Source organism: Scylla paramamosain, chromosome 36 (assembly GCF_035594125.1).
Source record: "Scylla paramamosain isolate STU-SP2022 chromosome 36, ASM3559412v1, whole genome shotgun sequence".
Lineage (NCBI taxonomy): Eukaryota > Metazoa > Arthropoda > Malacostraca > Decapoda > Portunidae > Scylla > Scylla paramamosain.
This window is the reverse complement of record NC_087186.1, coordinates 9960079-9975264: the sequence shown is the minus strand read 5'-3', so window position 1 is coordinate 9975264 and position 15186 is coordinate 9960079. Positions and strand designations below refer to the sequence as shown.

Sequence of the window (15186 nt, the reverse complement as noted above, 5' to 3'; positions counted from 1 at the left end):
AGTAATGTCAGTATTTTATTGTTATCACATTCACTATAATGGAAGTCTGCCAGCAGCCAAACACTAGCAGCAGTACAAGAGGCTGTGCATGCTTCACGCTGACGTCCAACAAACTGGTTCCTTAAGCACAGCGGGCTTCCTTTCTCTCCAGTGGGCTCTTGTGCCCTTGTGCCAGTCTTCCTCACATGTCATAAAAATCATGTCAAGCTGCCCCACACTGCATCCCGGCGCCATAAATCTTGAGTATTTATCTACCAGTGCTAAGCTGTCTTCATATTACAAATCAAACCAAATGCCAACTGAAAACTGAAACACCATTTGATCAACACTGAGTCACTTCTCATTGAATCTACACACCTGGCTTGATGCCACACAGCTGAGCAACTCATCCCAGAAAAAAAAATATCATAATAGCCCAGTTTTTTACACAATGACACCACTCAATGCTCAATAACATTAATTAGGTTCTTCCTTGACCTTAAGATACATTTATAAATATCTCTCATTCTTCTTATCTTGCTATTCACTCCACCACATGCCACAGCGTTCACTTCCACACGTTCTTAGTGTTCCCTCTTTGCTCTGCACACACACACACACACACACACACATAAAGTATTCACACCACCTGACTCTCTCTGACCCCTGCAGCAAATCTTGACTGTAAATGTTTGCATGGGACCAATCACCTTTATAAATAATCAATAATAACATACCTGTATGTAACATGCTAATGATAACATGGTCCCTTTACAAAGCAGACGGGGCTCCATCTTGATATGGCATGTTGGAAAAAAAACATACTGTATATTTTCACATTAATGACTACAGGAGAATAATGGATAATTCAACAATTATTGTAATATAGAGAAGTTATCTTTCCAACATTTCACAGAAAATAATTAAATATATTAGGTATGCAATTCTCTGGCTTAGTAACTAAACTGTGTGAAGTAAGTCATGCTGAGACGGATGACATCTTAAGAGGGCATGGGCACAGAAACAGAACCAGTCTCCGGCAGACAAAACTACAGTGTGCTGAGTGATGTGGTGTATTTCAGTGTTATATAAGTTATTACTGTCCCATCACTACATGATTATTACATCTCTTCAAAGAATGAGATGTGAGGTTTTCTGTGAGAATGAAGTTGGGTTAGGTAAAAAAAAAAAAAAATGAGATGAATTGTGACAGTAATGAGGTATGTAATAATGAAATACATATGTTACTTGCCAGGAAAAAAAAAAAAAATAGTATAGTTTGATCTACTAGAGACTTTGGGTGTGATTCTGCAGGACATGTACCTTTGAGGGTATCACCAGAGGCATGTGACTCATGACTCGTACAAGTGACCTGAAGGAGACTCTTTAGTACAACACAGTCAGTCAGGGAAGAAGTACACGATATTATAGAAGTTCTGGCTATACAAAATATAAAAGTTCTTCATAAATATAGAAATCTTCCTAACATATTTTCATTTCATTTTAACCACACGATAAATCTAAGCATTAATAACAGGTCACACCTTGACAGAAGCTCATCACTTCACAGATGTAATCAATACAAGTTTGGCTTTATGAAAACCACAAAGAGCGAATGTCTCAAGTGTCATACTGACCTACATACTTGTAAGCTGACCCCAGTAAGAGGTGCAGGGATAAACTTTGGACTTTTAAACTTAGGTATAGCATACACAATGGCCACACTTGAATATAAGTGACAATACAACCACTTCCACACACTTTGGTGATCACAAGTTGTACACATTCATATCCTACAGGAATACAAATTAACAGACTTTCAACATAAGAAAAAAAGTAAAGTATCTGAATTTTTTTCCTATATAACTCATAAATGTATAATCTTTAGCCATGTACAATACATCTATCCACTAACACCTTGCTGTGACATGACCAGTGTTTCTCTTTGCCTCTACTTACATCCAGCACCCTCAGTCTTGTTAAGGTTTAAGCAAAGGACAAGCATAGGTGGTGTTTATCCTGATGGGGAATTGAGACAGTGGCCATGTGTCTATGTACCAGGCTTAGATCTCACTTGTAATTTAGCCAAGACAAGACTTCATGCCTCCTCTCACTGTAAGAATTAATACATACAGGAGAGGGTTCTTAGGCCCCTTGTTCCATCCCTATGAATCACCTTCCATGACTGGCAAGGAATATGTGGCAGTATTCTTCCCAGCCACCCATGGAGTGTGTGATGCCATGCCTTACTACAGGGATGTAAGGAAAAGCATGGCAAGACTGTATTCAATTTACATATTAAAGTTTTGGTTGAGGTTTTGTGAAAACCAGAAGCCACATTTTTTTTCTTCTCTTTTCATTCCCACTGGATTCCCCACAAATCTACGATATGGAGACATAGCTATCAGTGCGGGTCTCTGAGGACACAAAACTGAATGAATCTTGTTGGTGGGAGCACATGTATATGGCGAGGAATTTGGTATTAATGCAGATTCAGTTTGTAATATGAGTGCAATTTGACTCGTGGAGTGACAAGCGGTCCGAGTAATATGACCAATCTGACTAGTGCAACATGTGATGAGGAAACCAAATGGGAAGTGGAGGGTGAAAACAAGGATATCTGGAGTGAGTCATTAGATCAGTTTTGTTACCTGGGTAATATGATTTGTGGCAAGGTAGCAACAAGCTATGGCAAGAATAAGGAAGAGACAGAGGAAGCTGAGGGAGTTTATTTTAGCTCAGAAAGGCAGCGTTGTCATGTGGGACAAAAAGGCTGAATGATGTCACTAAGATGCACCCAAACCTGCTTTGTCTTATAAAAAGGACAGGCTCATAAGTGAGAAAATACAACATTTGAGTGGCTCAGTGGACTGAATTGTCTTCACGTTCAGTTATGTCTTCTAAAAACTTATAAAACACATGAGCAAAGCTCTTGAGATCTGGAGGAGACTAACAGGCAACATTTGCATAAAATACATATGTAGAAGACTCAAAATATATGAAATATATAAAACTTTCTTCTTACATACTATATGTATGTACTGTGTATATCTGAATGTCTGTGTGTATGTATGTATACTACCTGCTGAGGAATAGATATGAGTGTTCAGATCTGTGAAGGATCCATGGCAGCTGCAGTAACGGTCTAGAGGCCATTGTACTGAGGGGAGTCCGGCACCACTGGCTGCTCCATGGGCGCCCCAGACAGCCGGGACAGCACCCCTCGCCGGGAAGGCCTTGGGCGACTGCCACTGCTACTGCTGCTGCTGCCGGCGTCCTGAGTTACCACCATCTCCCTGAGGAGGACAAGAGGTCAGGGACAGGTACAGCTGCTCTATGGTAGGAAGGAGAAAGGTTACTTTCCTCAGGCAATACATGTATAGTTGGCTCATTGAGTAACAGGCCTGCCAACAGCGACACTCCAGAGTGGCGTGAACACTGGTGCATGATGCGGCAAGCAAACGGTCAACACATGCTCAATACCAGACCTGAGGCATCCGCACCACAACTCCTGGGAGAAGACTGGCAGTGCTGTGAGTCTGGTGGCAGTGGAGATGAGTATACACACGAACTAATTTATCATATGTGTTGACGTCCTTGCCTCACCCAAGCTTCACTAGAACCTTACAAATCTCTGAAGTGGAATATATCTTGAGGAACAAAGAGGTGACCCTTCACTGGCCAAACATTTCCCTGGTTCTAAAATGGCACCAAAGCACTGTGTGTGAAAGCCACTTGGCTACCACAAGTGAGTCATAGCATATCCTAAGGAGTTCAAAGTGAGAATGGTCATGCTAAGATCTGGTCACTGGAACAATAGTCTGGACTCAAGTGAGTGTTGCATCTATTTGTCTGGAGAGTGAATGCCACATGTTACCTCCACTCCACCAGACTGAACCACATGCTGGAGAATAACCACCAAAGCCAACCATAACTTCATTCCACTTGCCATATCTCAACTGCAATGCTGCCCTCAGAGAAAATACAAAGGTAAAAAACTGCAACACCTCTAAAGAGCCAAAAACAAACATGTTATGCTTGGCCACCACACTCCTTTCTGCCTTCCCAGCCAAGACAGGAAGCACACACACAGCAGCCTTAGCAACCCAGACGCCACCACTCCAGCAGACTCCAAGAAACACACACCTAGGGCTCCCACTCAGAGGATGGGATAAAGGAAGGAAGGCAGACAGGAATGGGTACAGCCCCCACTCCATGTGTCACTCCTGAGGGGAGGAGTAAGGGTCAGGTTTGTTAATCATGCTGGATCTTCTTGAATGAGTAAAATGAAGGATTAAAGGTAAATCAGATTCTGGTGTTATAGGGAAAGGATTATATCAGACACTGAGGAACTTCAATGATGTCTGTTCATCAATGAAGAAACTGTAACAGTCTGCACCTCCTCTAGTCCATACACTTCATTCTTCCATGCATACAAAAGATACATTGGATGTCAGATAGTGTAGTTGACCAATTTTAAAAGGGTGGAGGTTGGGAAAGAGGTTGGTGGGATGCATGATGAGTTGAGTCCTGTCCCAAATCCTGGCAACACAAGTGTGGCTGAAACTCATCATAAGACTTTAAAATTACAAAATGCAGTATTGTGCAACAAAAGCAGCTGCAGTCTGGTAATAGTTGATGCTATAGGGATTTTATACCAAAATCCTGAAAACATCCACATCTGCATCCGTGAGGATGTCATAATTTGATATCCACATCTGCTTCTGCTGTTTGGTAGAAACTGATATCTGCATCTGCTGCTACATCAGCAAAATATGTATGTACATATGACATCTGCATACACATCCACACATGTGGATCTCTGAACTCTGACATCCAGTACATCTCTAATGCATACCTAAGTCCCCTTAAGAATCACACTTACATTTTTCAAGCATAATTACAAGACTAGTCAAGGGATACAAGAGTACCTGATAAAAGCCTACCTAAATGCTGCTCCCTAGAGATATACAGTATTATTCCAAAAGGGTTTGAGGCAATCTAATCCCCACAAGTATCTTCATACTCCTTCCTTAAAGAAAGAAGAACTATGCAAGGATAGATAAACAAAAAGAGACAATGCTCCAGATTTTACCAACATAAAAAAAAAAAACAGTAAAGTAGGGAAACTAAAAAAGCAAGACATGAAATGTAACTTACGCAAAGAATGGCAACACACTGGCAAAGGTTGCCTTATCCGGTGAGGCGGTGAGCTGTGGGTGTGAGGTGAGGAGCAGGTTCACCACCTGCCGCAGGTACCGCTGCAGCCGCACCCGCCGCTCCTCCACCACACCCTCATCCTGCACACAGCAGTCAGGTACAAACACTCGCGTTAAACCTTCGATAGTGCATGCCATTCTGTATCAACAGTGACTCAACAACAACCAAAGTAACTAAAAATGTACCAAAAAATTACCTTATAACCAAAAGTCTTCTTTTGAGGGAAGTCAAAGGATTTTATAATTGGATCCTTCTTCTTGAGTTGCCTATGGAGCTCATAAAACTGAGCAAATCTCCGGTAGATATTCCACTCGTCATCCTTGATGCGAATGTATATCTGGGTGAGGACGGTGGTTGTTAGTGGTTGCTCATACACTTAACATTAACATTAATAAAAGTTTCATGTGAATCCAACAATCTGATCAAAACTAGAGTGAACAACTCTCACCATAATACAGCAAGACAAAGCATCATTTATGAAGCACCTCACCTGATAAACATGGTGAGCATCTGCAGAGGAGCCAGTGAGGAAGGCAGTGGGTATCCAAATATTAATGAGAGTGCGAGAACAGGGACTAACATCCATCTCTCTGGCAGGGCTCCTTGGGCTCACCAGGTCCTCCTCCTCCTCCTCCTCGGGGGTGTCTGGAAGGGGCCCTCGCAGATCTACAAGTTGCTGCCGCAGGTTCTTTACCTTCAATGGAAAGGAAAGGTTAGTGAGGCAGCAAGCTGATGTGTGTGCAAGGTGTTCTGGAAAGGAAGTTTACAAAGAAAAGAAAGCTTCAACCATCACAAAGTAAAGCATGTACTTATATGAAGCTAATTTCTTGAGACCTTAGCTTCCTAGATCCTTCCTTTAAGGCTTCACCCCATGCCTGTTTTGTACAATATCTAATATGAATGTCTTCACACTCAACTTTCTCTGAGGTGCAAAACAAGCATAAAATAATTGAATACATTACATGCATCATACGTTACTGCAGTTTGTCCTCCCTGGCAGCAGCTCAACAACTGCAGTACAGAGGGACACTGCCAGGCACTCACTCATTCACTCACTCACTCTCTCAGACACTCACACACTCCCTCACTCACTCACTCATTCACTCACTCACTCATTCACTCACTCACTCACTCACTCACTCATTCATTCACACTCTCCCTCACTTACTCCCTCACTCACTCACTCACCTGGGACTCACGAAGACGAAGCAGTTTGTGTAGCCGTTCATTAAACTCCATCAGCTCCCCATGCATCTCTGCCACCTGAGGAAATAATTGGGGTTGATTGAGCATTGACTTGGACTATTCAGACCCACATTCAGAAACACTTGCTCTCTCTCCCTCTCTCACCATGACTGTTTTCAAAGGCCACAGAGATGATTAACTGGCTCTTGAGTGTTTCTCCAGTTAATATTGTAGAAATCTTGTTAGTCTGTCACTAAAACTGTAAATTAATTCTTAAAAACCTGCATGAAACGTACCTGAATGAGTTTCTTTTCATATGCAGTTGCCTCATGGTGGTAGTCTCTGTACTCTGGTGTGGTTCTGCTCAATGCCTGGCCTGCCTCCTGGGTCTCCTGTCGCCTCAACAATTGCACTGCACCCACATACTTCTTGAGCTGGTGCTTCAGTAGCTCATTCTCCCTGGAATGCAGAGGTAAGGTGGTAAAATTGCTAAGAGAAATAATGGGTTCAAAGTTGGTGGATTTAAAAAGAGATAGGAAGGTACTGGTCCTCAAATACAATGGAAGATGAATGGAATAGACTCAGTTTTAGTGCTGAGTCATTAGGGAGCTTTAAAATGACTCTTTTTGTTAATAAGATCTAAAGACTGTCCAAATGGAGTTGAATCAAGTAATATCTAAAACTCTGATTTAAAAAGTGATAGCATTAATAGAGGAAAAGGTGACAGTGATGGTACTGACAATATTAACAGAGAAGGCAATGGTGATGGTGATAGAATGACAGTATTAGAGAAAGAGTGGGTGATGCTAGTGACTTTATTAAGACAGGAGGAGGAGGAGGAGGAGGTGATAGTGATGGAGCAACAATATTAATGAAGAAGGAAGAGGAGCGAGTGACACAAGACTTACCGAGTGAGTGCATTAATCCTTGTGTTGAGTTTGTCCAGTATGTCTTGCTGCTGGCTTTGTAGGAGAGCGATCTCCGCCCTCAGCATGGATGACGTCTCCATCTCCTGAGTGAGAGCAGCGGCCACCTCCGCCCTCCGCCCCTCCGCTGCATCCCTCGCCCGGCTGATCTCCAGCACGGCGGACTTCAATTCATCTGTTTTTGTCAAGAAGTAATATTCTGAGCAATATTCTAATGTCAATACAGGAAGTCATGATACAACCAAAACTTCCTGCAACTACAATTAAAGTAAAAATACCATATTCTAAATAATATTCTGGCATCAATACAAGAAATCACAATGAAAACTTTTTGCAAGTAAAGTTAAAGGAGGAGCAGCATTAGTAACTACTGAGACTGAAAGAAGCATAAATAACTAGTGAATAACTGAAAGCATCACAACATGACAGCGCCACAGACCAAGGGTGAGGGTTGTGTCTCCGCTGGATGAGCTGGGCACCGTGGAGGTGACTGAGGGAGGGCTGATGACACCACCGCCACCACTGCCTCCCCGTCCCTCCATCACTGCTGCCACTGCTGCTGCCGCCGCCTCCTCCACCTCCTCCTGAGTGAGTGGATGTGAAGTTAAAGAGATAATCTAGATACAATAAACAGGAATATAAGAAAATAAGTGAAGGTACAAGAAGCCATCATGCCTACATGTGGCAGTCCCTGTATGAGATGCCTTCTTGTCTCTACCTATCATCTGCATCTATGAATTTATCTGACCTTTTAAAGCCCAATGACAGCAAGACTCACCTGTGTGTAGCTGTGAATTGAGTTTTCATCATCTGAACGAGAGCCAGTGAAGGGAGTGAAGCCTCTCGGACTGACAGGGATGAGGCTGCAGGCGCTGTTCCTGCCCACAGGGGTGAACACTGTGCCTCCATCACCATCACTGGTAACACAAGGAAGAGAAATTAATTTAAACAGTTTCTACTGTCATTGTCACTGGTCACATGAAAGAGAAGTGAATTAAACCTACTTCTACTGCCTGTTAATTATTAGAATTTCTGAATGCAGTCCCTCTGTCACTGTCACTGGCCACATAAGGGAGAAAAAGGAATTAAGACAGCACTTACTGCCTGAGCACTGTGCCTCCATCTTATTGCTCACACAAGGGCAGGAAGTATATTAAGACAGCTTCTACTGCCTGTTCATTTCTATAATTTCTATCTTTACAGAGACAAACATTCCAGCTTTGAGGGATACCAACCTTGAAGGGAAACTGTCTCCTGATAGATTGGACTGATTGGACTTGTAGGATCCCGTCTCCTGATTGTAGATACTGTTTGGTCTCTGAGGTTTGGTGATGGGAACAGAATTGGATGCTATAGTGTTCTCAGTGGTGTTATTCCCATTGCTTTCAGGTGAGGCATCTGTCTGCTTGGGCAAGATGTTCTCAAAGAGCTGCTGGTAACTGGGTTCATGCAGAGAATGGAAGGAGTCGTCATCAAAAGTATGGCTTCTCTCTTTCCCAAGTGAACTGCCATCATCTAACACCTCACAGTCTTGTAAGGGACTGGGAGCTTCCCTCACTGGCTTAGTACTGACATTCCCCATTTCCTTTGGTCCTTCTACACTCGCCTCTGCATCTTTGGATGAGTCAAGCACTTTCTTTGCCTGCTCAAGTTCTCTTAGGTGTGCATACTTCTCCAGGCGATCGCTAAAAGGGGTGGAGTTGGCTGTGGTGGGCGCAGGGGAGCTGAGGCAGGTGGTGGGTGCGCTGTGGTACAGGGGCGACCGCACATCTCCCTGGTCTGGTCTGGAGTAGTCGTCATCAAAGGAGATCAGCTGTGATGGGACTTTCTTCTTCTTTTTCTTTATGTCTCTCCTCTTGGCAGCAGTGGAGCTTTCTGTTGTGATAAAGAAAGAAAGCATTTTTCTTCCATACTGGGTTTCAAAATGTATATAATCAGTCAACAATGTCTATGGCAGATCTCTGAGCATGGGAGGATCACACACAGGCAGGAAGAGCCTCACCTGCTGGTGGCGACACGGCAGGGGCCACCTGGGCCTCGGGTTCCAAGGAGGCAGTGCCCCCAGTGTCGGGTTTGACTTCCCCCTCAGTCTGGCAGCCATCATTAAGCTCCCCATTATCAATGTTGATAGCAAACAGTATTGAATCCAAACCTTAGTGAGGGAGATAAGGAAATGTGTGGAACAATGTTATCACACAATATGTTCTTGATAAACATCGGTATGATGTAATGAATCCCTCTGTGGCAGAAGGACAAAAAAATACTGCCATTATATTCTGCTTATCATATACCACTATGAAACATTCACTAATGAAACATTTAACCAGTGGAAGGAAAGATAGGTATAAGAAGAGCACATCAGAATATTAAGGGAGATGAGAAGAAAACTGAAATGAAAAAAGGAAACAAAAACATTGAGAAAAAGAAAAATAACAGAAAAAAAAAGGAAAACATCATATGAATGGAATTTCATACCTCTTAATAAAACTAAATTAAAGCATACATGAATACCTGAAGAGGGAAGCAACATTTAGGCTGACAAAGCTGTACTAGAGAGGAGAACTTACCAGCAGCCAGGTTGGGAAGCATGGCAGCCATCTCTTGGTGCCTAAGTAATGCCCATGGCTCATACCACTGCTTCAGCATTGCCTCATCACACACCACTATCTGTAACACCCACAAGATGCTGTTTTATAGGCTGCTTCACCACACTTGAAATGCAGTGGCAGGATGGCCAAAACTAATTTGCATAGCTGTCGTGAGAGTCCTACCAGTGACGTCCGCAGTAATGGCCTCTTGTTGCCAATCTATCCTGCATTCATATCCATTTCTCCTGAACTCCCTGCCTGCCTCTGTATTTCTTACTGTTTTTCAATAGGGAGGTTTCAAGGCACTTTTCAATTTAACACTTCTGACCACACTCTTTGGGGACTGGCACCTTCAGTGGGCCTTCTTTTTGTAGCCTTTTTGTTGCCCTAGGTCAGCTTCTATATATAAAAAGAAAAGAAAAGAAAAACTGTGATAATCCTAAGAGGGGTGATGATTGCTGATGCACAATAAGCTAACATACAAAGAGACATAACTCACATGCATGTATCTCTCAAGGGAATGTTCATTGAGCAGACTCCTAAGCCACGCCCGGCCTCGCCCAACATCAGTGGTGACATTTTTCAGGAGAAGGAAACGTTCGTATTCATGGCGAGTGAGCAGCTCCCGCACATACCACCAAAGCACTGTGGAACACACAACGTCACACTCTAAGCAGTGCAGAGTGAAGCAATCTCACGGTAGATCACTGCCTGTTGTGTGTATTGAGTAAGGATGTGTGCTACAGAATATCAGGAGTTGTCTATGCTGCAGCAAGAAAGTGATAAACTGGGAGTCTCAGAGAAAAGACATAAATCAATAAAAAAGCAGATTCATGTCAACAAATAAGAAAAGTTATATGCTGTAGAGACCTGTCTGTTGTGTGCACTGAGTATATGTGAGGACACTTGCTAAAGAATAAAAAGAATTATCTACACTATAGCATGAAACTGATGAATATACACCATCTGAGAAAAAAGAAATACATAAATAAACCATAAAATAAATAAACGAGCAAACTCATGTAAGCTAATAAGAAAATGTTATATTCTGTGTGTGGTGTTCCCACCAAGTCACACAGAACACAGCTGGGGAGATACTGAGGACCTTCTATACTCTACTGTACCTGAAGTCTCATGTTCAGCAGCAGGGAGGCCAAGGTTGAGACTGAGTCCTGAAGTCACTATGCCAGTTACTTGCCTGCAAACACACAAACCATAAATTCAACACGACCAAGAGAGACAATCAAGTTAATGACACACAGAAAAAGATAAGAACATTTGGCATGGTTAAATCCTCAAGATAATCATTTTCTGCATGGTTCAATCATCAGACTCTCAAATGTTAAAGGAATGTGATATGATAAGATAGCTGTCACTGTAAAGAAGTTATAATGCTTGCAATAGCTATGATCTGCATATAAGAGAGAGAGAGAGAAGACACATGACACTAACTTGATGGCAGCGAGACCTCTGTTTGGGGGTCGAGGCTTGAGGCCATGAGAGAGTGTGGCCTCCAGCTGGGTGCAGAGGAAGGCCACCCTCTCGTCGGACTCTGTGGCTAACTCCGTGCGGCCACCAAACCTCACCTGTGGAATGTGACAGGACTGGAATATTGTAAACGTCCTCTTGTTACTCATAATCAATGCACTTTTCACACAAAACAAGGAGTGCAATACAGCAGTAGGAAAAGAAGAAATTAATAGCTAAAATTGAAAATAAGTACTAGTACCTCTTTAAAAAAGCATTATGTTACCAAATTATGACTTATGCATATGTATATGCATTTTTCATACTAAACAAGGAATATAGTACAAAATATTAAGCTGTATTTAGCCACTAGGAAAAGGATAAAATAAAGAGCTTGGATTGAAAATGAACACAGTTGAATATCTCTTTAAAAATGCTACTGGAATGTTACCAGAATATGACTTGAAGGAGAGAGTGCTCATCACAAACATACCTGACATCCCTGAACTGCCGACAGAATTCCCGACAGCAATTCCTGTCTCTTAGCACTGTGAGGGTCTGAGGATGTGCAATCTCTGTCAATTCCTGAACATATTATGAGCTAAAAGTCAACTATAACAAGTTAAAAGATGAAGTAATGGCATGAGAATGTATAATTATTTCACTTCCACTTTATGTTTCCCATTTACTCCTAAAGAAGTTTATCTTACATAGGTGTATTATTTTTTCCACCCAATCCGTCTCTTTGAGAAATTAGGAGGGCAGAAAGGTGGTATATCTTAAAAGCTCAGGTACTGCAAGGAAAATCACGTGCACTGTATCAAAGTCAGTCCACGGAGTTTATATTACGATGCACCACAGACCACCACAACACCACGCAGTGTAATGGCTAGTGTGTTCAGCTCATAGCCAATACCCAAGTTCAAATCCCAGGCATGGCAAGGCAGATGGGCAAGCCTCTTGTTGTTCACCTGGCAGCAAGTAAATATAGGATGCAAGCCGAGGGGTTGCAGCCTTGCTGTCCTGGTGTGTGGTGTGCGAGTGGTCTCAGTCCTACCCTACGATTGGTCTCTATAAGGTCAAAGCTTTTTCCATTGGGGAACGGCAAGTCAGACCAGTAAACGACCATTAGGTGAATAAGTGTCTAACTACACATCACTTCAAGCTATGGACAGTTACCAGGATCACTGCTTGTAGACATGATACTCCTGTCTCTCCCTCCAACCACTGCTGCACTCCTGGTCACTTCACATTTTGGCTGAAATGAAACGGAAAATCTCAACATGATGAGAAAAAAAGAAATGAGATCAGTAAGGATCCACTGGCTGAACAGAAATGTTGGCTCATGGCTGATGCATCCAACCTGTGGGCATTAGTTCTGAGTTCAAGCTCGGCTTTCACTTTAACTAATGTTTTGTTTCATTCCACGTAACTTGCATCCATGTCTTGGGCCAATAATTGTTAATATATCACATGTTTCTGATGTATAAAAGAGGAATCATGATAGTATATACCAGGATCACTTAATATACAGCCAAAAGTTAATCCCATGTAAGTTGCATCCATATCACAGGCCTATAATTGTTTATATATCATGTATTTCTGATATCTAAAGAAGAATCTTGGTACTACATAGCAATATAATCCAATACATAAGCATTATTTAGTTTCAAGTATCCAACAACCATACCTTGGGCTAACAATTCATATTATTAAGGAGTAAAACCCAACCCAAGCTGATAGATAATATATTTTAACAAGATTCTTGGTAATACACAGCTGTACAACAATATCTCAAGCCAACACTTCATAACACAGAAGGGTAAAGCCTGATTCCCTTTCTTCCTTACCTGAATCTCGGCGAGGTGAGGCAATTAATGCACTCACACACCCCACACCTGGCTGGGAGGCACCCACAGTCATGGACTTGCTGGCAGAACACGATTACTGCCTCCTATAAGGTCAGGGAGAAGACACACCAATGCTACACTGAGAGCTACAGGTTGTCTTGTGACCAGGAAAGCTTGTTCACCTCACGTCACTATTCAACATTCACTCCGAGACGCGGCTTTTGAAACTTTCTCTTGCTTTCTTATTATCCCTCTATTCTCTCACCTCTAGGCCTTATTTAAGCATTTCAGTGGGTGTTCTTTATTTCCCACAGATGTAGTACTCTTGTATCTAACGTCATAACAACACAGTCCTTTCCCCAGCTGGGTTTCCTCCCCCTTATTAGTTCCATCTTTAGATGGGGACATCCGTATTTCTTTTCCTGCTTTCTCCTCCTTCTCTTCCTCATCTCTGTATCTCAGTCAATCATTATCTCCTCTATTATGTGCTTCTCCTTTTATTCGCGTATGGGGATATTCATTTTTATGTCTGTTTTTATTGTTTATTGGGTCCGTCTTGTGCTGTTTGGTAGGGGTGGTGGGGGGCAGAGGCAGCTTGGAGATAAGGGGGGCGGGTACGTCAGAGAGCAGGGATAAGGGATTTTCAATATTCAGATAATATCGACATTGCCAATATCAGTATTCGGAAAAAAAATATCGATATGTTTGCGAGACGATATCAATTAAAATATCGACACGATATCTCCAAATATCGATATTTGCCTATAGTGTCCCTTTTTGGCCCATTCTCAGAAAACACTACTACAGCCAACTAAGCAGATACAAAGCAATGCACCGACCTCCATTTTACGGAAATCTTCCGTGGTGTCACTTGTGTAACTGCGGAGTAATATATTAATAGTGGTACAGATAAGTATTTCCTGAATCCGGATTTACAAAAATAGATGGATTTCACATCCTCTAACGTGGCTATTACACAACATATGGGAATTAAATTTTACCACCATGTTCTGTGAGTCAAGAAACTTCATTATATATGAATAAACAACAACAAAAAAAGTTACTCCTGTTTTTCCCCGTATGCAGATATTCCAGTCACATGGCGCACCCCACTTCGCATTATTTTACCTAATTTACTAACAAACTATAAGTAACAACCAAACTAATTACATTAGGGAATCCACAGACAAAAAAAAAACATTTTTCTTGCTTAAATAAATCACACACACTTTTCTTTCCCCTCACTCTGCCTCAGTCTCTCATATTAACACCTAAAATTAAGTACAAGTAACACTGATTCTCTCTCTCTCTCTCTCTCTCTCTCTCTCTCTCTCTCTCCACACACACATAACCACCCTAACACCGACCTGACTACGTTTTTAGCTATGTGTGTGCGTGTGTGTGTGTGTGTGTGTGTGTTTACTGCAGGCAGTGGGGTGCCTGTGTTTCTGGATAGTGCTGGCGAGGCACATCACAGTGTCTGGGGACAACAGTAGGCGGGGAACACAAGCTGCAGACTTCATTGTGTTGCTGGGTGTCACGGTGACCGGTTGGGATGTAGAAACTATTACTGAGATTGTTTTACTCCAATATTACGTTTGCAAGACAATACGGCTTGCTACTGCTTCCGCACAATGTCTGCAGTGTGGCAGATCTTGTGAGTACTGTGTGTTATATATCTGAGCAGGTTAAGTAGGTTATGTAAATGTCCTTAGGGAATATAATAATTTTTCTGGTTATGCTAGTTACACACACACACACACACACACACACACACTGAGGCAGGCAGGGCACAAGCTGTTTGGAGTGACATGTGTAGTGATGAGCAGAAGGAAATGGGAGGTGAGGTGGTTAATGTTATCTATCTTGTAATAATGTTGCACACATACACACACACACACACTAAACTCTGATGGGGAGACTTGGGAAAGGGGGAGGGGTAAGGGGTATGGGTCTCAGTCCCCTGATGAT

At 42.3% G+C, this 15186-nt stretch overlaps 1 protein-coding gene across 1 annotated transcript; it reads right to left on the bottom strand.

The window, feature by feature from the left end:
• Nucleotides 1–2: 2 nt before the first annotated feature.
• On the bottom strand, nt 3–13590 carry LOC135090963 (sorting nexin-29-like). Its single transcript, XM_063988205.1, has 18 exons — nt 13216–13590; nt 12545–12623; nt 11859–11923; nt 11351–11484; nt 11023–11096; nt 10398–10543; nt 9878–9977; nt 9313–9462; nt 8546–9185; nt 8089–8227; nt 7750–7894; nt 7293–7485; nt 6681–6843; nt 6388–6462; nt 5690–5893; nt 5396–5536; nt 5140–5279; nt 3–3275 (listed from the first exon to the last, which is right to left on the bottom strand). Exons 2-18 carry the CDS (start codon nt 12564–12566, stop codon nt 3125–3127), a joined length of 2682 nt encoding a protein of 893 aa, XP_063844275.1. The 5' UTR covers nt 12567–12623; nt 13216–13590; the 3' UTR covers nt 3–3124.
• Between the last annotated feature and the right edge of the window lie 1596 nt (nt 13591–15186).